Source organism: Caretta caretta, chromosome 13 (assembly GCF_965140235.1).
Source record: "Caretta caretta isolate rCarCar2 chromosome 13, rCarCar1.hap1, whole genome shotgun sequence".
Classification (NCBI taxonomy): Eukaryota; Metazoa; Chordata; order Testudines; family Cheloniidae; genus Caretta; species Caretta caretta.
The window spans coordinates 8,274,986-8,300,029 of NC_134218.1; the positions used below are offsets into that span (position 1 = coordinate 8,274,986).

At 46.0% G+C, this 25,044-nt stretch overlaps 1 protein-coding gene across 2 annotated transcripts in view; it reads left to right on the forward strand.

The window, feature by feature from the left end:
- The first annotated feature begins 19,017 nt into the window (after positions 1-19,017).
- Positions 19,018-25,044, forward strand: part of CABLES2 (Cdk5 and Abl enzyme substrate 2) — a 41,692-nt gene continuing 35,665 nt past the window's right edge. For both annotated transcript variants that reach the window (XM_075118702.1, XM_075118703.1), the window contains exon 1: positions 19,018-19,488. In XM_075118702.1, coding sequence (XP_074974803.1) covers positions 19,055-19,488 — 434 coding nt within the window. In that variant the 5' untranslated portion in view covers positions 19,018-19,054. The remainder of the gene's footprint in view (positions 19,489-25,044) is intronic.

Sequence of the window (25,044 nt, forward strand, 5' to 3'; positions counted from 1 at the left end):
TGGGGATTGGTCCTGCTTTGAGCAGAGGGTTGGACTAGATGACCTCCTGAGGTCCCTTCCAACCTTGATAGTCTATGATTCTATGATTCTATGAACTTGGGCAAGTCTCATAACCGCTCTCCTTTGGTCTCTCCACCCATGAAATGGGGATAAAGACATTTTGTTAGCTCGTGGGGGACTTCGGGGGGGACTAATTCCCAACAATGTGGAAACCACTTTGAAGATCCTTATGAAGTTCTAAGTATTATTAATGGGCACAGAGCTGAGGTCCATGTATCATGGCAAAGGTGAACTCCATGGGAGCCTGAGCAACACAGCTGAGCTTCCACTAGTTTTACACAAGGCCTGCAGAACAAACAGCTCGGTGTTTTTCACACTCTCAGATGAGAGCAGAACCTCACTGGAAAACAAGAGCTGGTGATGCCTGTCCTTGATGGCACAGGGCTGGCACAGCTGGTGTTGTTAGAAACAGTCTCGCTGCTGGTGCCTCTGGGTCTGATTCTCGTCTCCAGCACACCAATTCCATGCTGGTGTCACTCCCACACTGAGTCGCTACCGGTTTACGGCCTGATGCTGCGCCTTGCTGGATCAGGCCCTTGTGCTGCTGTCTGCGAGAGGAGAATTAAGGCCTTAAATGCAGCGCTGCTGTGGAGTGCTGGAGTCAGGACAAGGAGCAGAGACTTTAGAGGACGCAATGTCATGGCATTTCATACAAGGAGAAGCACTTCAAGGGGGTAATTACAAAGACAAGCTAATGGTAACAGGGATATACATGTTAAACATCCCATTTGTGAGTTTCTGGCTGTAGGATAAAAGAAAGTGACAAGCAGAACACGTGTTGCACAATTAAATGTGCTCAGGCTCCCTTCTCCCCACATGTACAGCCTGCATTGATTAAATCGCTGCACAGGTTGACTATAATAGGCGGTTCTGTTGTTTGCATTGTACAAAGCTAGTGTTTTCCCTTTTCCAGTTCAATGCATGTGGCAGGAAAGCTGGCTGTGGAAGGGAGCAGAGGGAGGAATGATGGGGTGGGATGCACGTCAAAAAGAGAAGGGGGAGAGATCAGGATGGAAAGGGGAGAAGCTGCACATATGCTCTCCTGCAAAATGTACTAGATCCCTGGAAAGGTCAGGTCTATAAGTCAAAGCTGCAGCTTGCATGAGCAGCACTTACTCAGCAGGTCACACTGACTTTGGCAGCATCACTGGGGTCTTATTTTCTCCTGGAGAAACTGTTCATGAACAAGTTTTCCAATGTGTGAGGCATAAAGAGGTTTTCCTTCAGTGTCAGGCAAGCAGGTTCCTCTTCCCACCTAGTCGATGCTGAACAAGCATATTCATTTTGGCCATTATTGCAAGGAGGGACTCTGCCGTGCATAAGGTTGGAATTTCCCTGAGTCCCTCCTGGAGTGTGCAAGGACAGCAGCACTGAGCAGGAGTTTGTGCCACACTCAGGTCTTTGACTGGCTTCCTTTTGAGACACTACAGGAGCAATTAGCAGAGTTAGTTGCTTTACTTTGAACAGCAATTCTCGGGGTGGGGAAATTGAGTTGCTTCACTCTGGACCGTGCCCCTTCTGTCTTTGAAGACTGTGCATTGGCTTGAAGGTGTGGAAGCATCCCAAGAAGTAGCCTCAGAGCCTGAGAAGTGACAGAGGTTGTTCCCCTGCTCTCGCAGTTCCCAGGTCCTGCCCTATAGGGTGTTGGCCCTTGGGTCCTAATGCTGTATAAAGCCCATGTGTCCCTTATATGTTTAAAGAAAATGGAGGTGGGGGGAATCTGATTTGGGATTGTCTATATGGTTTAATGAAAGACACCTGTACGTTATCCTATGGAAAACTAGCTTAAGCAGCAACAATGGGGCTCTTGTTTCAGAGGGAGAGCGGAGCTGCCTGGATCAAGGGCAGAGGCGATGCTCAGTCTCTGGGCTGGGAGGGTTTAGTTCATATCACTCTGTGCCATACCCTGAGCTCTCAGCATGGATCTGGGGCTCATACGGCTGCCTGCCTTCTCCATAGCAGCAGGGTATATCAGCTAATAAAGCGGTAGTGAGATAAATGGCAGCCAAAGCTGACAAGGAAGAACAAACGCCCTGAGATGGACAATAATACCGACGGCACTGGGGGAGGAGAAACAGCAAAACATCCCGGGTGGATGGGGTGTGCCCAAGTTCTAGCACTGCGGCCCCAGGACCACCACCCCTGCACCTGGGGGGAATGCCCCGTCACATCCGCCCCGCTGGAGCTCAGGGCCCTGGCAAGGGTCCTGGGTGTTCTCTGGGTGGTGGAAAAACGCAGTCACTGCAGGTGGCCCACGTGACCAGATCCAACAAGTATGTGTAGGAGAAGGAAATAAGCCCCTGTAGCATTGCCAACAGTCCCTTATTATCTGGAATGCCCCTATTTTTTCATCTCTGTACAACAAGATCAGGAGTTGCTGATTAGTGATGCAAAAATCAGCAAGAAATACCCCTGTCAAACGTAGGTGAGTACCTCTTATTATTATTACTGTTGTTGTTAATAACAGTAATAATAATGATGATGATGATAATATTGGGAGGAGGAGTGGGAGGGGGGTGCTAAGAAAACAGCCCCTTATTTTTGAAATAGGTCAGCAGCCCTAGAGGAGGCTTGTCTTTTAGTCTGGCACTGCCACCTGGTGGGGAAAACCTGCTAGCACCTTTCAGAGGAACAGCCGTGTTAGTCTGTATTCGCAAAAAGAAAAGGAGTACTTGTGGCACCTTAGAGACTAACCAATTTATTTGAGCATGAGCTTTCGTGAGCTACAGCTCACTTCATCAGATGTTTACCGTGGAAACTGCAGCAGACTTTATATACACACAGAAATCATGAAACAATACCTCCTCCCACCCCACTGTCCTGCTGGTAATAGCTTATCTAAAGTGATCAACAGGTGGGCCATTTCCAGCACAAATCCAGGTTTTCTCACCCTCCACCCCCCCCACACAAATTCACTCTCCTGCTGGTGCTAGCCCATCCAAAGTGACAACTCTTTACATAATCAAGTCGGGCTATTTCCTGCATAGATCAAGGTTTTCTCACATCCCCCCCACCCCCATACACACACAAACTCACTCTTCTGCTGGTAATAGCTCATCTAAACTGACCATTCTCCAGGTTTAAATCCAAGTTAAACCAGAACATCGGGGGGGGGGGGGTAGGAAAAAACAAGAGGAAACAGGCTACCTTGCATAATGACTTAGCCACTCCCAGTCTCTATTTAAGCCTAAATTAATAGTATCCAATTTGCAAATGAATTCCAATTCAGCAGTTTCTCGCTGGAGTCTGGATTTGAAGTTTTTTTGTTTTAAGATAGCGACCTTCATGTCAGTGATTGCGTGACCAGAGAGATTGAAGTGTTCTCCGACTGGTTTATGAATGTTATAATTCTTGACATCTGATTTGTGTCCATTTATTCTTTTACGTAGAGACTGTCCAGTTTGACCAATGTACATGGCAGAGGGGCATTGCTGGCACATGATGGCATATATCACATCCACCAATGTGATATATGCCATCATGTGCCAGCAATGCCCCTCTGCCATGTACATTGGTCAAACTGGACAGTCTCTACGTAAAAGAATAAATGGACACAAATCAGATGTCAAGAATTATAACATTCATAAACCAGTCGGAGAACACTTCAATCTCTCTGGTCACGCAATCACTGACATGAAGGTCGCTATCTTAAAACAAAAAAACTTCAAATCCAGACTCCAGCGAGAAACTGCTGAATTGGAATTCATTTGCAAATTGGATACTATTAATTTAGGCTTAAATAGAGACTGGGAGTGGCTAAGTCATTATGCAAGGTAGCCTGTTTCCTCTTGTTTTTTCCTACCCCCCCCCCCGATGTTCTGGTTTAACTTGGATTTAAACCTGGAGAATGGTCAGTTTAGATGAGCTATTACCAGCAGAAGAGTGAGTTTGTGTGTGTATGGGGGTGGGGGGGATGTGAGAAAACCTTGATCTATGCAGGAAATAGCCCGACTTGATTATGTAAAGAGTTGTCACTTTGGATGGGCTAGCACCAGCAGGAGAGTGAATTTGTGTGGGGGGGGTGGAGGGTGAGAAAACCTGGATTTGTGCTGGAAATGGCCCACCTGTTGATCACTTTAGATAAGCTATTACCAGCAGGACAGTGGGGTGGGAGGAGGTATTGTTTCATGATTTCTGTGTGTATATAAAGTCTGCTGCAGTTTCCACGGTAAACATCTGATGAAGTGAGCTGTAGCTCACGAAAGCTCATGCTCAAATAAATTGGTTAGTCTCTAAGGTGCCACAAGTACTCCTTTTCTTTCTGCTAGCACCTAGTTTCATTAATTCTGAATGGTAGAAGTCTATACTCAAAAGTTAGGTCAACTCTGCTACGTTGCTCAGTGGCGTGAAAAATCCACACCTCTGAGTGATGTAATTAAGCCAGCCTAACCCCCCGTGTAGACAGCGCAAGGTCGACAGAAGAATTCTTCCATCAACCTAGCTACTGCCTCTTAGGGGAGAGGTGGTTTAACTACAGAGACAGGAGATCCCCTCCAGTTGCTGCAGTGAGTGGCTACACCGAAGTACTAGAATGACACAGCTGCAGCGTTTCTAGTGAAGACATAGCCGTAGATTGAATCAAGAGTACATTTAAGCCTAAATTTTCTAAAACAGGAGCCTGAAACTAGGCTCCTAAATCAATGGCCTGATTCTCAAAAGAGCTGAATATCCAACATCTTCTACTAAAGTCAAAGGCTCTATGGGTACACAGCATTTTGAAAATCAAACCACTTATTTAGGACCCTAATTATGGATTTAGGCACCTAATGGCAATCCTTTTTTCTTTTCTTTTTTTTTAAATTGCAGCCTTATTGAAGGGGTTAATAGCTAGGTGCCTATAGTGCACAAATCTGTCTATAAACAGGATAACTCATCATTCCAATTTTACGTTGAGCACAAATCGTGAACCAGCCTAACATCTAAGACATCGTTATTGTCAAGCATCTGGAGAACCATCAGAGGTTTAAGTGGTGCACAGACTTTGTGCTGGCCCTCTGACCAGGGGTGAATTTCTGTTCTATGGGTGTGAAATCCTGGTTCCACTGATGTCCATGGAAAAACTCCCATTGACTTAAATGAGGCCAGAATTTCACCATATGGCCTTGTCTGCATTAAGAAAAGAGGTATGTTTTTGCCCTACCTGAACTGTGGTAATTAATACGTGGTAGAATCTAGGGCCCTCCCTTAGGGTTTACCTCCACCCGCTGTCAGGTGTTAAAACTGCTACAGCCTTGTCCACACTAGGATATTAGCACGTAGTAGTTACCATGTGCTTAAACCCCCACCTTTTTTCATAGTGTGGAGGCTCTCTTCGTGTGTGTTTGCTGGAAGAAGACTATCATTGAGTTAAGGAAATGGGAGCCGATGTCATGCAGACGCTAATTTAATGTTCTCAGATAACCCTGGCTAATCCTGAGATAGCATGGTAAGAACCAGGGTAGATTATTTGCAAATCTTCCTCTTAAAGTGTCATATGCCTGAGGTTATATCATGTAAGGAAAACCAAACACATGTCCTAAACGGAGGCTGGGAAGAGTCACAGGACACAAAGCTCAGTCCCATATGTCCTGTGTGATAATGTGCCTCTGATGGAAATTTGGAATATGTAGCTCAGTTTGCAAATCAAAAGGAACTTTGGAGCAGTCCAGTGCTTAGTGTGCGGAAAGGTGAGTGTGGCCTGATAGGTAGCACACCGGGCTGTGAATCAGGAGATGTGATGGCTATGCCTGGTTCCATTATGTGATTTGGGGGAGTCACCTCTCTATGAGTCACCAATGAAATGGAGCTAATGGCACATACGTATCTTTGTGCTTTGAGGTCAATGGATGCAAAGTGCTAAGTATTGTTATAGGAGCACACTGTTAATGAAGGGCCTAATCCTGTGAGGGGCTGAAGTCAATGGAGCCATGCTGATTCATGACCGCTCAGGAGCTGGCCTCTTCATTGGGTAGCTACCAGAGTAAGACATCTGGGTCAGGTCTCTGCATGGAGGAATCTCCAAGTGGCATAGCCACGTCTGCCTCACCTGCTCCTGGCAATCCGGCATGGAGAAGTGGGAGGGAGAAGACGGAACATGGCAGGCAGGGACTATGGTTATCCCAGGTTGTAGGATGGTCCCTAGGAACTGCTATAGCTGGAGTGATTTAGAGCAGCTAAACTGGCCCCCAGCCAGCCCCAGGACTGGCCAAGCAGAAAGGTGACTGAGAACTACCTCTTCTAACTCCCCATCCTTGGTTCTGCATCAAGCGCAGCTCAGTTCAATCCAAGGATCGGGCCCTACTTTTTGAGGCTGTTTTAGGAAAGACACTGAGCTCTATTTCACTAACAAAATGAAGTCCTGACACCACGGGAGCACAGTCGCTTTTAAAACCTTTGCTGAGAAGTGGGCAGGAACTGCTGACATTTCTGTCAGTGCAAATTATGCAGCGTGTGGATTAGTGAAGATTACCAAATTCCCACCTTACGGAAGTATCAACAAGAAGCCCAGATGCCATGTAATCTTTCAATTAGGGATCTCAGCCCAGTTCCTTGCTGGTGCTTTTCCACCGCGCATTCAGCGACAGCTCAGCACAGTTGGCAGCCTGTGCGTAGCAGAGGCCCAGAACTGAAATCACCGGGCTTTGGCTTAAAGGGTTGTCAAGCAGAATTACCACTGAGGAACTTGCACCCTGATCACCTGTGCTATGGTATATTCTAGCTACAGCTAGGTCATCGCAGAAACTCTTGAGAGGGTTTTCTGACTGGTCGCCCTGCGAAGCCAAAGAAGCGCCTTTGTTCGCAGCAGATCTCAATCCTTTCAATAGCTCTGCTCCGAGACCAGGAACTGAATCGCTGCTTGTCAGCTACAGCACCCCACTAGGAGTGGGCATTGTGGAAATCAATATGCTTAGCTCCTCTGTTCAAAAGTGCTTCAGACATTCAGGTCATTAAACAGCAATAGATCCAAATAAGAGAGTAGCTTCCTCTGTCATCGGCACTGAGTGTGCTGTCGATTTCTCATTACCAGATGAAATTATAAGGACCCTGCCTGGGGAGGGGGCTGATGGGCAGAGGGGTAGAGGATGCAGAGGCAGGAGAGAGGGGAGATGAAGGAGAAGATTCTCACCCAGATACTAGTTGAGGGCCAAGCCTACACACTCTCACAGCACATTTTCTCAAGGATCTAGCTAGCATCCCACGCTCTTCAAAGCCGATGATGGGGGTAGTGTCAGGCAGTTGATGTCTGAGAGCTGCATCCAAAGGAGAGATGGGATGAAGGCACAGAATTCAGAAGCAGGTCCAGAGTACAGGCACCCTATTGTTTGGGGTTGCGCCGATGCAAGGTTTGGGTTCGGGCTCCTCTCTGATTCAACGAGAGCAAGCAGGATTGTGGAAGGGTCGCAGCGGTGCTTGTCTCCCATGTATGAGGATTTGTATCTTCTCTATACGCCCAGCATGATGAGAACAGAAACTAGGCCCAGTTTGGGGCCCAAACCTGCTCTCAGCTGCACCCCCATCGCACTATGTGGGGTTTCCAGGGCTGCTCTGGAGTTTGTCATCTTTATTTTCTGCACGTCTGGTTGCTGGTAGCAAAGAATCACCCTTCACCCACAAACTGTATCTATAAACAAAAGTTTGCCTTCCCCCTAACCAGGAACATCGCCATGGGCGCAGGCCTGGTCTCACAGCCCTCACTCCTGGGAGTGGTGCCAGTCACGCTGATGTGAGGCAGGGGGGTGGGATCAGGCCCTGGTGTTGCGAAGGGAGAGCATCCTGAGCACCTGTGCTTCCAGGGCTCTGTCGAAGGGGAGCCCTGCTGCATGCCTGGGCAAGGGAGTATAAGCGGACCCTTTCCCCCTGCATGGGCTATCAGTGCTTCTGGATGCTGGAGCCTGTGTGGTAGGGATGTGAGAAGAGGGCTGCAAATCCCCTTCCTGCGCAGTGAGTGGGTCGGGACAGCACTGGGGAGAGCCTTGATGTAGCAGTGGGAAGCTGGCAGTTCTAGGCTGAGACTCAGAGTCCAATTCCAGTTCCGGCCTAGCACTTGTGGCGGTGAAGCTCTGTGCTGCCCCTTACTTGGGCAGGATTGTGGGGCTGTAATAAGCCCCAAAGGAGGGGTCTGGCTGTATTAGGCATGGCGCAAGCTGACCTCTTTCAAAAGACGCATTAGGGAAAAAATGTACTTATGCATTGCTGCAAAGAAAGCCCACCAAACAGGGCCAGATTAACTCTCCTATGGGCCTGGGGCTATTAGATTTTGTAGTGCCCCTGTATGCAAGTCTTTTTTCCTAATTTAAAACAAAATTATCACAATTGTGGCATCGAGGCTATTAATGCTATACTAAACTTGCCTTTTAATTAACATAAAGCGGTTCTGTGGTAACATTTCAGTCTTAAAACATATAGAATACAGTTAAGTTAATTCAAAATAGCCCACTTCTTACCTTAGAACAGCTGTTATATGAGTTTCTTTCTGGGAGGGAGTTTGAGTGCAGGAGGGGGCTCCAGGCTGGGGTAGAGTGTTGGGGTGCAAGAGAGGGGTGCGGGCTCTGGGAGGGAGTTTGGATGCAGGAGGGAATTCTGACTTGGAACAAGGGGTTGGGGTGCAGGAGGGAGTGCGAGGTGCAGGCTCCAGCCTGGAGACGCTTACCACAGGCAGCTCCCGGCCGGCAGCACAGCAGGGCTCAGGCAGGCTGCCTGCCTTCCTGCCATATCCCCATGCTTCTCCTGGAAGCAGCCAGCTGCTGGTACATCTCTGCACGCTCCTGGAGGGAGGGGGACAGCGTGTCTCCGTGCGCTGCCTGCACCCACAAGTGCTGCCCCTGCCGGCCAATGGGAGCTGTGGGGATGGTGCTGGGGGCGGAGGCCTCCTCCCTCCGCCAGGGGCCACAGAGATGTACCAGCAGCCGGCCACTTCCGGGAGCAGCGTAGGGCCACGGCATGCAGGCAGCCTGCCTGAGCCCGGTTGCGCAGGGGCTTCCCTTAGCCCGGGGCCCTGGGCTGCAGCCCGTAAAGCCCCTGATTTAATCCAGCCCTGCCACCAAACTGGATGGAGACACGCTGAGAGCCAAAAAATTTAATGAAAGATGGAATTCATTTCTTAATATAAAGTAGCTGCCCTGATACATGCCTACACTTCCTTGGCAAGGGAAGCATGTAAAAGTCCTGCCAATGATAACAAACTCCTAATTTTTTTTTCCACTGACAGCAGAATGTCATCACATAACGAACCTTTGTTTTACTGTATTCTTCTTTTACTGTCTTTTCTGTTGGCTTTTTGTCCAGAGTCTGACTTGTTTCAACAGGATTTTTCAGCTGATGTCCTGGTACCTCCATCCTTTTGGGAAGCCTGGCAGGGACACAGTATTTCAGAAAGCCCCAGTAACCCATAACCGTAAAACCAAAAGATAGATGTGCGAGGTTTGAGCAAACTGCTTCTCTGAGCACATTCCTCAAGTAAAATAAACCTTTATATGCTGCAATCCATCTAACTGCATAAAACTAGCTACAATCCTCAGAGATACGTGTTCCTGCCCTGCATTAGCTTTGAAAACATGAATAATTGTTGAAATCCATTAATTTTTGTAATTATGCCCCTCAGCCTCTCATTAACTTACTGGTAATTCTTGACAGCCAAACTATGCATACTGATTTGGCAGCATTAGTGATGCTGTAGACCTGATATTGGAAATGTTCTCCTATAAGAAGGCAATGTGAGACTACACCAGGAACTGGTGATGACAAAATGTCATCACGATGAGATTTTCCGCATAGGGACCCAATCCTGCTCATCTTGACTGAAGTTAATGAGACTATTTGAATGCGTAAAGAGAAAAAGATTTAGTCCTATGGGGCCAATCCAATTCCTGTTGGAGTCTATGGCAGTCTTTTGTTAACTTGAATGGGAGTTGTTTTACGACATGCACATATCTACAAGACCAAATAGTCTGCAAGTTAAATAAAACCATTTTTTCAGCTAAATTTATATTGAAGACAGGAAGGTCCTTTTTTTAAAAAAAAACAAAAAACATCCATTGAAATTGCACCTGCAGTTTTTTGTTTGTAAGCTTGGCCTATGCATATCAGGTATTGTGGCAGAGTATGTGTCGGTCGCTGGGAAGCTCTTGTTTTGCATAGCTATTTGGAACCAGACTCAGAATAAGCAGAGCTCTATCTTGCAGGTACTTTTAGCTCTGAGTGATCAAGGAATACCGCACCTTATAGGCTGGCTGCCCAATCCATATGTCCTGCCCTATTTTGCATGTGCAAATCTAAATTTTAGCATGCACAGAATGAGCAGGAAAAAAATCTGCACCCACAGTTTTGAGGGCCAGGTTCAGGGGTCTTTGAAAATTCTCCCCTAAAGATCCTACATACTGACAATGGAGCAGTGAAGTAATACAGAAGCTGTCCCGCTGAAGGACGAGGACTTCTAGCAGGTTGACAGCTCTTGTTTATTTAGCTTGGCTAAATTATAGCTCTGACACCATCAATAAGGAAATTCTAATATAATGGTTGGAATCATGAACTGGTTTTCCGAAAGGAACTGGTTCACGTCTTAACCAGTTGGTTTCTACTAGATAAGGATCTGGATCTGAAATTCCATAAACTGTAAGAGTGTTATAGATCTGTCCTTAGGGTCTCGTTATATTCCATTATAAATAGCAAGGACTGTCTCCTTTATTACCTGTTGTGAAAATCCAGATTCCAATAACAGACTGTTGCAATTTTTTGCTTGTTGATCCTCAAGCACTCATATATATTGGATCATACTTACAGTGTGCAACTCTGCTGTCAGCTTGCATGTCCTGGAAACACATATCAAACACCTTTATTCTATTACTGCCCATCAGCTTCTTGTCCAACTCGGCAGTAAAGGGACATTTTCAGGTTGTCTCTAGACCCAAAATGTAGGTGTTGTAGAATGCAAAGATTTTACAAATCTTGACAATTGATAGACATTTCTATCTTAAAACAACAACAAAATTAAACCCTACACAAAGGTTTCTCTGGAGTATATTTGTAATTCAAACATTCCAGTGCTACATTCAAGTGTGGAAACCAGGAAGTTAAGCTGACTAGAAGCAGAGTGAAACTAGCTCAAATGTTTTCCTTATTGTGTGAGCTGAATGAAATGCAGAAAGTAAAGAAGCATAAACAGTGAAAGGCAAATTAGATTCTTAATCTTTTTTTCAATATTCTAAGATGTCATTAGTTACCTGGCTACAGCATGTTGGGGATGTTTTGTTTAACCTCTTTAAAGATAAAATCTTTAAAAACATTAAACTTGAAGAAATTACTGCACACACAAAGAAATTTTCAGTAACACAGGATTTTCACAAATATCCATTCCCTTATCCTCTTCTTTTAACACATGCCTTTTTTCATCATGCTGATCACCGATTCCTCCATAAAGAGGAACTTTCTCATTTAAATTGGGTCTGATTCAGTCAGTAATGCCTGCAAATAATAAGAATGCAGCCTCATTCACTGGTTCACTGCAGGTGCAATTCATCCTGTGCAGAGGGCTGGCATGCAATCTATGCAATGTTTAAATGCCACTTAAGTATTAAGGATTTCAGTGGGATGTAAGTGATACCTAGGCCTTGTGCAGGAGCTCTGCTCAGGGTGAATTTCACCCTGTGCGCACAAAGTATGTACTTGCACATACAAACAAGTACCTGCAGAAAAAGTCAAATTTGCAGTATCCAATTGCTGGTTCTACGTGTGCAGCTGCACATTTGGCTGGGATGGTTTGCATGTGTGGGCACATATAGTATATTATTAGCAAAAATTTGGGGGCAAGATTTTCAGCAGTGACTAGTGATTTTGAATGCCTTGCTTTTGGGGTGCCCAATTGCAAAGGGGTTTGTACTCGAGAGGGCAGGTGCTCAGCACTTTTGGAAAATCAGCCCCCTTGAAGGTGTCTATTGAGTACCCAGATGTCAAGACACCCAGCCTCACTAGTCACTCTTGACAATCTCATCTTGGGTGTCTAGTTTTCAAAAATGTAGCCAGGTCCAAGTTTTCAAAAGGGCTCCTCCCCATCTTTAACTCTGTGGCTGCAGTTCTGTGTGCACAAATCGAGTGCGCCCCCCCCCCCCCCCCCGAAGACACAATTCATGTGTGCATGCAGATCAAGCAGTTGTCTGCCTCCCTGAGCTGCATGGCACAAAGGCTGCTTCCAGGCACAAGGCCTGTATTTTTCAGACACAGACGCATTATGTATACTAATCTACATGTGCAAATGTAGAGGCTGGTTTTGAAATTTTGGTTCATGAATTCAAAATGTTGATCATATTATGAGGCTTTTTTAGCTAACCCAAGAAGTGTAATGCGCAACTGTAATGAGCCATGAGAACAACTCACCCCTCACCAGACTTCCCAGTGCCCAGCTTTTGAGTGGAGAAGCAAACCTTCACCCTGCTCCTTAGCCAACACCCCCAGCATCTCCAGCTCTCCTAGCAGATCAACTAGCATTTTTAGTCTTCAGCTCCTGCCTGTCACTGGGATTTCTCAGCTGCTGGGTGAGCAGAAGACAGATCTGCCAGGCAGACTCCTTCCAGCCCTGTAAGAGGTTCTCTGTCTCCTGCCATTTCTTGCTCCCTGTCCATGTCACCCCACAGAGCTGTGGGGAGAAGATACGGGGATTGGAAGCAGAGAATCCCTGTGCTGCCAGAAGGGCAGCTCCATTGTCCCACACAGTGATGCACCTGGGAGGGAAGATGAGGCAGCCCCTGCTGTGAAGAGGAGGCTGGCACTGAGTGAGGATGGGAACAGCAGCCTGTCAAGATGCTGAAGGTGAACAAGGAGAATTGGTGGACTGAAAGGGGCTGGATCAGTGATCTGCTGGAGAGGAGGAAAGATGGGGCAGGGCTGGAAGTGAGATATATTATGATGTAATCGATGGATTGTGGGGGGATAATTGATGGTAGCATGGATTTGGGTAGATTTGGGAAGGTGATTAGTTAGTGAGTTACTCTGATGTGGTCCTTGACCTGGGGGGTCATCATATCAGGCTTCTTGAGGCAACCTACACTGGTCTTCCCCACGCACCCCTGGGCACCCTGATTTCTTCTCTCCCTCAGTGCTTTTCTGACTTCCCCATCCCTGCCCTGATTGTGTCCTGCTCTTTACCAAGCGGGCCAATGTCTATGCTGAACACTGAATATCTATTCTGAATGCTGATTTTTTTGCTACTTATTCAGAAGACAAATTTTACAAGATCGCCCCAAGAAAGTTACTGGTCTGTTAGTAACAATCCATATTGCAGTTCCTGTGCCATGCGGTTAAATAAAGGTTTTAATTCATTCAGTCACAAATCCTCACGTAAGTGCCACATACATTTTGCATGAAGTGAGCACATAACCCTCCCTGGTGGAGAGTTATATGATTAAATCAGTCAGCTCAGCCTTTTTTAAACACTTACTGTTGCAGTGAAAGCTTGAATCTTTTCCAAGGCATATCGCAACTGGCACTGTGGTCCACTCCGTAACATTTTCCCCTGAGGCTGGCCTGTCGTTATGCTTCTAACTGGAAACTAGCAGTGACCGAAAAGCATAAAAAAATACCTGCATTGATGAATGCATCTCAGTTAGGGTTCTGGGGGAAATGTCCGTTCTGCTCCGGTAGGTGTCAAGAGGGAACACAACTCCCAAGTGAAAGTGACTGTAGTCAGACAAGATAACGGGAACATCACTTCAGGTCATGTGATTAATGCACCAGTGAAAGCTGAAAGCTGCCAATCAGTCATGGCTGGCTCAAAGGTTTTGGATATAAGAGTAAGTGCCAGGGAGATGGATTAGTGGGCAAAGTGCAAAAGAGGCATTTTAAGATGCATTTTAAAAATGGCACTTTACATCTATGCTCTTGTAAATATAAATCAGCCAGCCCTAGTGTTCATCATAGAGACTCTGTGGCACTTAAGAGTCAAATGTGCCTGAAGTCAGAACTGGAGCATACTGCTCAACAACATAGTCTGTTGGGCTTTTTGCCATAACAGTATCTTGTACTTAAGTAATATTGTACTGATAGGTTAAATTGAAACTGGGGTGTCCCTTCCCAAGTCCACTGAAACTGGGGTGTCCCTTCCCCTTTCCAAGTCCACTGTGACTCCTTGTTTGGGGGATGGAAGTAGGGAGGCCAAGGAAGGGAAGACTGACATGGGGTGGATCCAGTTATCCTCATTTGTGTAAATGCCTTCACTGCTGATGGAATGCCCCTGTGTTCTAGTAACAACCTGAATGAAACATGAGGACATACATGCTCCATTCATCCACATTGAAGGAGCATACTTGTTGGATGGATCAGGAAAGCTCTCTGGCATTAAAGCATTAACAGCATTGGCATTCAAACTCTTTAATTGGGCTTTGAAGATAGCAACCCATCAAGGTAACTGTGGAAGTTCATTTCTCTCTGTGTTATTGTTTCAGTCTTTCGGTTGACTCCGTGGGACTGGTTACATTGTACAGCTGTTTTTGCCAACAGAAGACAAGAAAAATTATTTCCATTTTAATTCACATCTTAGGCTCTGGAGTACGGCAGAGAAAGGCTAGCTGAGTCTCTGTGCCCATTCATCCCTTGGCTTCATTGATGAGACTGACAACAAGGGAGCTTGAAATTATTTTTAACCCAAATTATGTTTTTGGTATCTTTCCTGATAAAGTGATGCTGCCAAATGATTTAGGCCAAAACCTGACCTACACTGACTGTCATAAATAATAGGGAGTTTTCTCTTGATTCTCTGATTTTTTTTATAACACCGTATTAGTGATTTTTTTTGCAATGGCTTTTTTTTAAAAATAGATGTTTTGTGCCTTGTGTTTCCTTTGTTATTATTAAATGCTATTAATTTTATAACACAAATGTTTTATTTAGGACAGTATGCAAAAAATAGAGTTTATGAAAGATCTACGATAATAATAATATTTAGTGTTTATATAGTGGTTTATGGGCCATATAAAAAAAATCTGCCTTTAATCTTGTGCCCATAGTTTAGCATCTACAAATCATGTAGTTAGACATCGATTTGATTGCAGGTGCACAGTTGCAGGCATGGTATTAAAAGTTGGTGTGAAGCCTCTTTAAAAATGTGGCCCTGTTTGGTATTATTGGAAAATGAAATTCAACATTCCAAGGCCTTGATCCTGTGAATACTTATGTACCTGCTTAATTTTAAGCATCTGAGTAATTCCACTGACCTTAATGGAACAACTGGCATGCTGCATTTGTGGTATTAGGGCCTAAGTCTTCACCCTTTTAAGTCTCCCAGTGAGTCTTCTCAACATGTAACCCATACTCCACTGCGTTACTCTTTGCTGCCCCCCAAGCGGCTGGAACACATAGAGGTTTATGAGTCTGCTACAGCTTTCATGCAAGCAGAGGTGAGTCTTTCAGCTAAAGCAGTAACACTGCGTGCTTTTAGATCCAGTGGTCCTAGGTTCAACTGCCGGACAAGTCCCCAAAATGTTATCCTTCTGCCAGGTGATATAGCAGTAAGAAGGGCCATGTTCAGTGCTGTCTAGGGGCTCTGATTAAAACAAAAAATGAGACCCTGCCTGAAACCTTATCCACTCCCAAGTTAAAGGAACTAATAACCTAACACACAAACACACCCCAGTCACCTTTACAGGTGTTTCTACCCCACTTACAAGCACTCAGAAATCCTTAGGAATGTGGACCCCAAATGTTGTTTATTTGGGGAAACACAAGAACCACATAAAGAAAAGGAGTACTTGTGACACCTTAGAGACTAACCAATTTATTTGAGCATGAGCTTTCGTGAGCTACAGCTCACTTCATCGGATGCATACCGTGGAAACTGCAGCAGACATTATATACACACAGAGATCATGAAACAATACCTCCTCCCACCCCACTGTCCTGCTGGTAATAGCTTATCTAAAGTGATCATCAAGTTGGGCCATTTCCAGCACAAATCCAGGTTTTCTCACCCTCCACTCCCCCACATACAAACTCACTCTCCTGCTGGTAATAGCCCATCCAAAGTGACAACTCTCTTCACAATGTGCATGATAATCAAGGTGGGCCATTTCCTGCACAAATCCAGGTTCTCTCACCCCCTCACCCCCCTCCAAAAACCACACACACAAACTCACTATCCTGCTGGTAATAGCTCATCCAAAGTGACCACTCTCCCTACAATGTGCATGATAATCAAGGTGGGCCATTTCCAGCACAAATCCAGGTTTTCTCACCCCCCACCCCCATACACACACAAACTCACTCTCCTGCTGGTAATAGCTCATCCAAAGTGACCACTCTCCCTACAATGTGCATGGTAATCAAGGTGGGCCATGTCCAGCACAAATCCAGGCTTTCTCACCCCCCCCCTTTTTTTTTTCCTGGGGACACACACACACACACACAAACTCACTCTCCTGCTGGCAATAGCTCATCCAAACTGACCACTCTCCAAGTTTAAATCCAAGTTTAACCAGAACGTCTGGGGGGGGGGGGTAGGAAAAAACAAGGGGAAACAGGCTACCTTGCATAATGACTTAGCCACTCCCAGTCTCTATTTAAGCCTAAATTAATAGTATCCAATTTGCAAATGAATTCCAATTCAGCAGTTTCTCGCTGGAGTCTGGATTTGAAGTTTTTTTGTTTTAAGATAGCGACCTTCATGTCTGTGATTGCGTGACCAGAGAGATTGAAGTGTTCTCCGACTGGTTTATGAATGTTATAATTCTTGACATCTGATTTGTGTCCATTTATTCTTTTACGTAGAGACTGTCCAGTTTGACCAATGTAAATGGCAGAGGGGTATTGCTGGCACATGATGGCATATATCACATTGGTGGATGTGCAGGTGAACGAGCCTCTGATAGTGTGGCTGATGTTATTAGGCCCTGTGATGGTGTCCCCTGAATAGATATGTGGGCACAGTTGGCAACGGGCTTTGTTGCAAGGATAAGTTCCTGGGTTAGTGGTTCTGTTGTGTGGTATGTGGTTGTTGGTGAGTATTTGCTTCAGGTTGCGGGGCTGTCTGTAGGCAAGGACTGGCCTGTCTCCCAAGATTTGTGAGAGTGTTGGGTCATCCTTTAGGATAGGTTGTAGATCCTTAATAATGCATTGGAGGGGTTTTAGTTGGGGGCTGAAGGTGACGGCTAGTGGCGTTCTGTTATTTTCTTTGTTAGGCCTGTCCTGTAGTAGGTGACTTCTGGGAACTCTTCTGGCTCTATCAATCTGTTTCTTCACTTCCGCAGGTGGGTATTGTAGTTGTAAGAAAGCTTGACAGAGATCTTGTAGGTGTTTGTCTCTGTCTGAGGGGTTGGAGCAAATGCGATTGTATCGCAGAGCTTGGCTGTAGACGATGGATCGTGTGGTGTGGTCAGGGTGAAAGCTGGAGGCATGTAGGTAGGAATAGCGGTCAGTAGGTTTCCGGTATAGGGTGGTGTTTATGTGACCATTGTTTATTAGCACTGTAGTGTCCAGGAAGTGGATCTCTTGTGTGGACTGGACCAGGCTGAGGTTGATGGTGGGATGGAAGTTGTTGAAATCATGGTGGAATTCCTCAAGGGCTTCTTTTCCATGGGTCCAGATGATGAAGATGTCATCAATATAGCGCAAGTAGAGTAGGGGCTTTAGGGGACGAGAGCTGAGGAAGCGTTGTTCTAAATCAGCCATAAAAATGTTGGCATACTGTGGGGCCATGCGGGTACCCATAGTTACAGATACACAGATTCCCAGGCCAGAAGGGACCATTGTGACTATCTAGTCTGACCTCCTGTATAACACCGGCAATATAACTCCCCAAAAATAATTCGTAGACATCTTGTAAAAACAAAAGCAGCCAACCTTCCTTGATTTTAAAATGTCCAGTGATGGAGAAAACATGTCAAACAAAATAACCAAACCCCCTTGAACGCAACTGGAGGCTGTAAAACCCTCTGAGCAGAGACTGCATTTGTTTCTGCATTTGTTTCTGTCACCTGCCCTCAGTGCTGAAAGTGTTCTGGAAAAAGTGTGTGTATAGTGTGGGGGGAGGTGGGCTATAATAGACTGGGAGCAGCAGCTTTGGTGAAACTGAGTTTAAAGTTCACTCCTTCGCAAACCAGCTTGATTTTTTTTATTTATTTTTATTTATTTTAAACCAGGTCTCTGACCCCTTGAAACCTCCCCCCCCCCCCCATTTAAGCACCACCTACAGTTCTGAGCACATCAAGGGATCTAGCTAATAAATAAATAAATAACATACGAAAAATACTGCTACTTTCAAAGCACAGCAGGCATGTTAATGCATTAGCCCTTCAACTCCCTGCTTGGGGGGCAGATTAGAATCACGGTTCCATGCGTGAGCGGGAGAAGCTCAGATACAGGGAGGGTAGGTGACTTGCAAAAGGACCCACAGCCAGCCCTAGTTACAGCCGGTCATAGAATATCAGGGTTGGAAGGGACCTCAGGAGGTCATCTAGTCCAACCCCCTGCTCAAAGCAGGACCAATCCCCGATTTTAGCCCCTGATCCCTAAATGGCCCCCTTAAGGATTGAGCTCACAACCCTGGGTTGAGCAGGCCAATGCTCAACACTGAGCTATCCCTCCCCAACATCTGCACGACACATCCCTCTGGCTCCTCATGGAGATGGTGCCCTTTGTGTGTCTGGCCCCAGGGGGCAGGTGCTTTCTGTGCTCCCCCCCAGGGGTGTGTCTCCTTGTAGCTCCATCCCCAGGGGGTGGGACCCCTTGGACCCCCCGGGGAGGGTCTCTTTGTCTCCCATACTTGGGGAGTGTTTCCTTGTGCCCCCGCCCCTAGGACCGCTGTCCCTTGTGACTCCCCTCGGCTCCCCCTTTATGCGCCCTGGCCTATCGCCGGCTTTAGGACCCAGTAGAGCCCGCAGGGCCAGTGGGGCGGGATCGACAATGGGAACTGGGGGACAGGCTGAGCCAATGAGCGCACGCCGCGGCCCGTTCCTCATTTGCATGCCGGCGCGAAGCGGCCAATGGGGGCGGCGGCTGGCTGAGGCGGCCGCGCAGCCAGCGGCGGAGGAAGAGGATGGCGGCGGCCGCGGCGTGCGGGTCCCCCGCCAGCCGCCCGTCCCGGGAGCAGCCCCCGCCGCGGAAGCGGGGCGACTCCCGGCGCAGGCAGGCCGCGCTCTACTTCCTCAACAACATCTCCCTCGACGGGCGGCCCCCCGGCCTGGCCCCGCACAAGCCGCCGCCGCCCCCCTCGGCCCCGGCCGGGGAGGAGGCGGCGGCGGAGCCGGCCGGAGCCCTCACCCGGCTCCTTCCCGCCCCGCTGCCTCCTAGCGGGGCCAAGGGCGAGGCGGAGCCGGCGGGGCTGCCCCCGTTCCTGCCCCAGCTGCTCCTGGGCGGCCAGCTCGGGCCCCTGCCCCCCACGCCGCCCGCTGGCCCCCCGGGGCTGCTCAGCCCCACGCAGCTCGTCCCAGGAGGCGGCGGCGGATTCACGCTGGAGGTGCAGCGGCAAAGGTGAGCGCCCGGCGGGGGGGGGGGGGGTCCCGGACTCCTGGGTCCCTCCCCCAGGGGGGGAGGTGGCCGTGTCCCCGCCGCGCTCGCCTGCCCTGGACGGAGGGTCGGAGCAGGCGGGACCCCACCCCGCCCCCCGGGTCTCTGGGCTGAGACCGCGCAGGGGACACTTCATCCCCCCGAAGGAGAATGTGGGGTGAGCCCCTAGCACCATCCCCCAGCCCGGCGCTCACCCCTGGCCAAGGCACGGGCCTGGGAGAGTCCCGTCCCGAAGGGGGGCTTAGCTGAGACCCTGTTCCCCGGACCCTCCCCACCCCGCGAACTAATCTCCAGCCTAAGAGCAAGCAGGAGGCATGTCAGTGCTATGGAAATCACGGGGTGAGAGGGGGCTGAGAGCCAGCCTGGGAAGGTTGGGAGCACCTCCCGGGGGTGGGGGGGAGAGATGGGAGAAGGGGGTGCGCCAAAGGTCTGGCGCCTTCCTATGTCGGTACCCGAATAGCTCCTAGATTGTATCCCTCTCTCTTTTGTTGAGGTTCGTTAGGAGAAAGCTCTTAGCTGAGTGGCTTGTCTTCATAAAAGCGACAGGAAGTGTGTTGGGGAGTTTGGTTCTGTTCAAGACTACTGATCCCTTTGTCCTCATGCTTATTGGTATGGGAGTGGGAGCCTGTTTCCCTTTTTCTCTCCCGCTCCATCAGAGCCAGCCAGTGAACTTTGGGGGGTTCCTCATCAGCCTGAGATCTAGGAGGTCCTTTTGACATCTGTCTTCCTTAAGGCTGGGCACAAACCAGCTGGTCTGTGTTTCTGTTTCTGTACTCTTAACTGACTTGATATGTTGATACTAGCAGGCATGCTCCTTGCAGAAAAGCTTTTTTCTTCCTTTGAGCCTTACAAAAGTCTGTAAGTGGCTAATGCTTAGTTATTTGATAGCACAGTGATACAGATGCAATGGGTGGTCAGGCTCTTAAAAAGCATTTTTGCGGGGTAAGGGGTTGTTTTGCAACATATTTCAATCAGAAAACAAGCAGTTAGAGTTTAAAGTAATGCAAATCCTGTATTATATGTTTTTAGTGATCATAGGTTTTCAACTGTTCAGAAACATGTTTTTTCCCCCTCAGATCATGCTGATACAATTAATTAGGCACAACTTTGTGCCAGTGAATGTGTCCTATATAGAGCTATAATTTGCTCCCCTTAATCTCAGTTCTTTGTACCTTGTTTTAATTGTCTATTTCTTGTTTACACTATTATTTAATGAGCAATATTAATCAATGGCTGGTATGCTATAGGTGCCCTTGGGTGAACTTCAGAGATGGGTACATTGTGTTTCAGTGAAGAAATATGACTGGACTGTGTTTAGGAGAACTCTTACTGTTCTGAAATTTGGATTATCTAATTATTGATGATCTAATTAATGATTATTCTAGTCATCTTGCTCACACAAATAGCCATACAGTGTTAACTGTCCCACTTAGTCTACAGAGTGGCGGAAACAATAGTACAAAGAGATATGAGCCCCTTAGTCATGGTCAGTGGTTTGCTAACTTCAGAAGTTGATTGCAGTGCTTAAATAGGAATGTTGTTACTCAAGCTGTAATGCCAGACAGCTTCTCTGATGCATCTGACCAATGTACTTGTTCAGTGCAGCTGAAAGTAATGGATAAGTCCTATGATCCATAGGACAGTGTTACCAGGACACATGAAGGCTCCAGCATCAATGAAGATGACTACACAAGTCCTTTTATGATGAGTGACCCATGTCAGTTGTCCTGTCCTGTCCTTTCTTTACTCCTCCACTCCCACTTTCCTATCTCCTCTGCCCCCAATAAAGTAGTGACAGGTCCTGTCTCAGTTCCCTTAGGAAGAGGGAGAGAAGGCCCAACTGTCATGTTTGGCTTTTTACACACTGCAGATTACTGTACAAAATATTGTTATTGCATAAGATCTAAAGAAACAATGTTCCTCCGCAACATCTTCCTGCACAACATACCTGTATACCATGTGTTGTCCACGAAGTCTTTATATGCAGGACCAGGCTGCCCTCTCCATGTTAGCTCTCTAGAAACAACAGTGTTGATCAACAGTATTTTTCTTGCAGGTGCACATTAATAACAAGCAGTTCTTCATTTTTCAAGGAAGATACAAGTAACAGGAGGTGTTCTGGTTGTGTGCACTTCCTTTTGACTTTTAAAATCATAATTAAATCTCTTGAGAGAAATTTCCACCTGGCTCTCTGCTTGTATAAGCACTAACGTGCCCCTGCACTTTGTAGGTATAGACACCTATGTACCTGTAGGTGTCTTGCATGCTACAGACCCAGAAGCAAAATTGTGTGCATGAAGTTTTGCATATGTACGCCAATGGAGGCAGAAGAAATACAACTGGATATGTAAATTAACTGTTCGGTGACTCCTCCCCTTCATGTGCCAAGTTAATTATAAGGAACTAACACAATGTGTATTACACAAACAGCCATGTGACCTTATAGTATGTAAACATTCCTGTCCTTATCACATCTCCCTCCTCTTGTCTGAGGTCATTTCTCCCTATTCAGTATCTAATTCAGATGGTAATCTTCTTAGTTCAGTGACTGGTCACGTTGTTTGTCTGTACGGCACCATGCACATCTACGGTGCTGTACTAAATAACTAGGTTTAGCCTTGGGTCTTGAGAAGTAGTCCGTGCGTCTGCAAAGAATGAAAATTTCTGCTGTATATTTTCAGTGGAACAGGTTTCTATTATCCACATAGAATGGGTTTTTTTATTCCATCATATGCACCAGCCACTGTATAATATGGAACAGAAATATTTCACAATAGTTGCATGTTTTTTCTAGCATCCCAATCTTCTGCAAAACAATGGGGAAAACAATTGTGGTCATTTTAGTGGGACTCTGGAATTTAAATAGTAGATATTCTGTGTAACACATTACATAATCAGTTTTTGCTATATGGTGGTGCTCACTCAAATGGATTAAACTATTTATGTCATGTAAATAAGCTCCAAATCGATGTATTCATAACACATCCAATGCCCCTGTAATATTGTGGCACAGCTGTTGATTCCATGGCACTGTCACCCATATAATTACAGAGAACATTCTAAATGTATTTGTACAGTGTTGCTAACTAGAATGTGGCTTCACTCAAGAACTTGTTAATGTTTGATGCTATTGGGAAGAGCCAAGGTAAGAACATATGAATGGCCATACTGGGTCAGACCAAAGGTCCATCTAGCCCAATATCCTGTCTTCCAACAGTGGCCAATGCCAGGTGCTTCAGAGGGAATTAACAGAATAGGTAATCCTCACGTGATCCATCCCCTGCTGCACATTCCCAGCTTCTGGCAAACAGAAGATAGCTGACATGTCTGATCAGTATAGACTGGGGCAAATCATGATTAAACTCTACTAGATGAAGGGTTTAATGAATATTGGCTAACATTATGCTGAACACAGTTTGCTCAGGTCCTAGCTGACTGGTCAGTGATATGATGCTCAGTTACTCACAGTTGCTGTACAGTGGTCTAGTAAAGACAAGCCGGTAGGGTGGAAAGTTCCAACACATACCCCTTATTAATATTTAGCCTGACAGAATATGCTAATAGAGCTTTCTTTCTTGAGCTGCTTTATAGATCTCAATACCCAATTTTAAAATGCTGCTGTCTATACATGGTACATTTAAAAGAAAGACTGAAGGTTGAAAGCCTTTGTCTTTTGTGCATGTGGTCTGGTAGAATATCTAAAATTACAAACACGCTTTTTCACCACCTTCCTTTTTCTGTTGGTCATCCCTCCTCCCTCTCTGTTTCTCCGTCTTACTCTGTTCTTTTGTTCTTTCAAAGAATAAGGCTAACGAGAGGGTGGAGGGAGGAGGTGAATAGAGCAGCATTTCCAGATCTTACTGAATTTCTGCAGCTGGGCCTCAAATTGACAGTTTGCCGTGGAAGCAAATAACTGAGGGCTCTGAAAATAGCCAAGTTATGAAAGCGTGAAGAATGGGAGCAAAAACTATACATGACATTATTTATTATGCACTTGTGAGGTTTTGGTATGGCACCAATGTAGGGAATAACAGTGAAATATATCTGCTGTGCATTTTGTTTAGCCTGCAAACAAATATCTGGCCAGATTAAAGCCTCAGCAGTCACAATTCCATTTCACATTCTGCATGCAGTCACTTTCTTTCCCAAATTAAGCTGTCTTTGTCTTAGCAATTGGGGGAACTGTTCAAAATGCTGATGTGCGGTGTGTGATTGCTGATAAATGAGAAATGTCTTGATAGAAATCAATTTATCTTTATAGGTGGGTGATATCAATATATGATTTATAGTTAAGGCTGACACGTTTTTCTAAATAGCTGCTATTAATTGTGTGTCATATTGATAGTCACCATAAAATTAATTCAGTATGTAAAACGGCAGAAATATCCCACCAAGCATCTGTATCTGTGACTGTTGATGTCGTGTTTTGCAGCACCATCATTCGTATTGAAGAAACGTTTTATCTTTAAGCCATTTCTGCAAACATACATGTTTGATCCATATGGATAGGGCAACATGTTGTTAAAATATCTTTTGAAAAATGTTTCAAATGAGGTCATTACTGAGACCCAAGCAGATATTAAAATCATAACATAGGCTGCTTTCTATGCCATTTAGTTTTAATTTTGTAAGACTTCAAATGTATTTTGATAGTGCACTGAGCACACACAGTACTTTACAAGAAGCAGAAGATTTAATAACTTTATTAAGATGTTAAAATTTAAAAAATGGTACAGAGTTTAAGCGTAGAAGTTTCTGGTTATGAGGGAATAAGGTACAGATTATCAAGGGGTGCAAAGTTTGGTTTAGGATCGGGTGGCGTAAGGAATACATAATCTGCAATATCCCCGATTGGGGGTAAAAGGTTAACGGGTCAAAGTACAGACATTGAGATATGGGGATATGTTGTTCATAGAATGGCTATGTTCAGGTGTGGAGTATAGTGAGTGGGTATGATGGTGAGGATGGGTTTACCCTCATTTGGTGCGATTTAATGTTCAGTGAGTTTATGGTTCCAAACAAAGGACAAAGTCCCCAGCTTTTGCAGAGCTTACCATCTGCCGGCACAAGTACAGTAGTGGCATGTGCGTTGTATAGCTGAAATGAATAAATTCACAATTTACACTTTGTTTGTCTAAATGTTAGCCAGGCATTAGCCCAGTCCCCGTTTAGCAAGTACCATTTTCACGCACATAACTTGTGCCTGCCTTCTTTGCAGCAGCAAACAAATTGCGGGTATAAAGATTAATGTTTGCATGGCTAGTGTCCGTTGTACCCACCAATCATCCTAATATTCATGTTCACAATTCGCCAAACAAAACAACAAAAACCCACTGTGTAACATATGTCTATAAAAGAGAAGCTAGCCTGCAGAAAAAAATATGCCTTGACGTGCTCTGCACTCTGGCCAAAGAGTCCTTCTGCAAAATTTCCATTGTGACTGACCTATGAGATCATTTGATATCTTCTAAAGGGGACCAACAGCTTTTAAAAATATATTTTAAGATCCCAATCACAGGA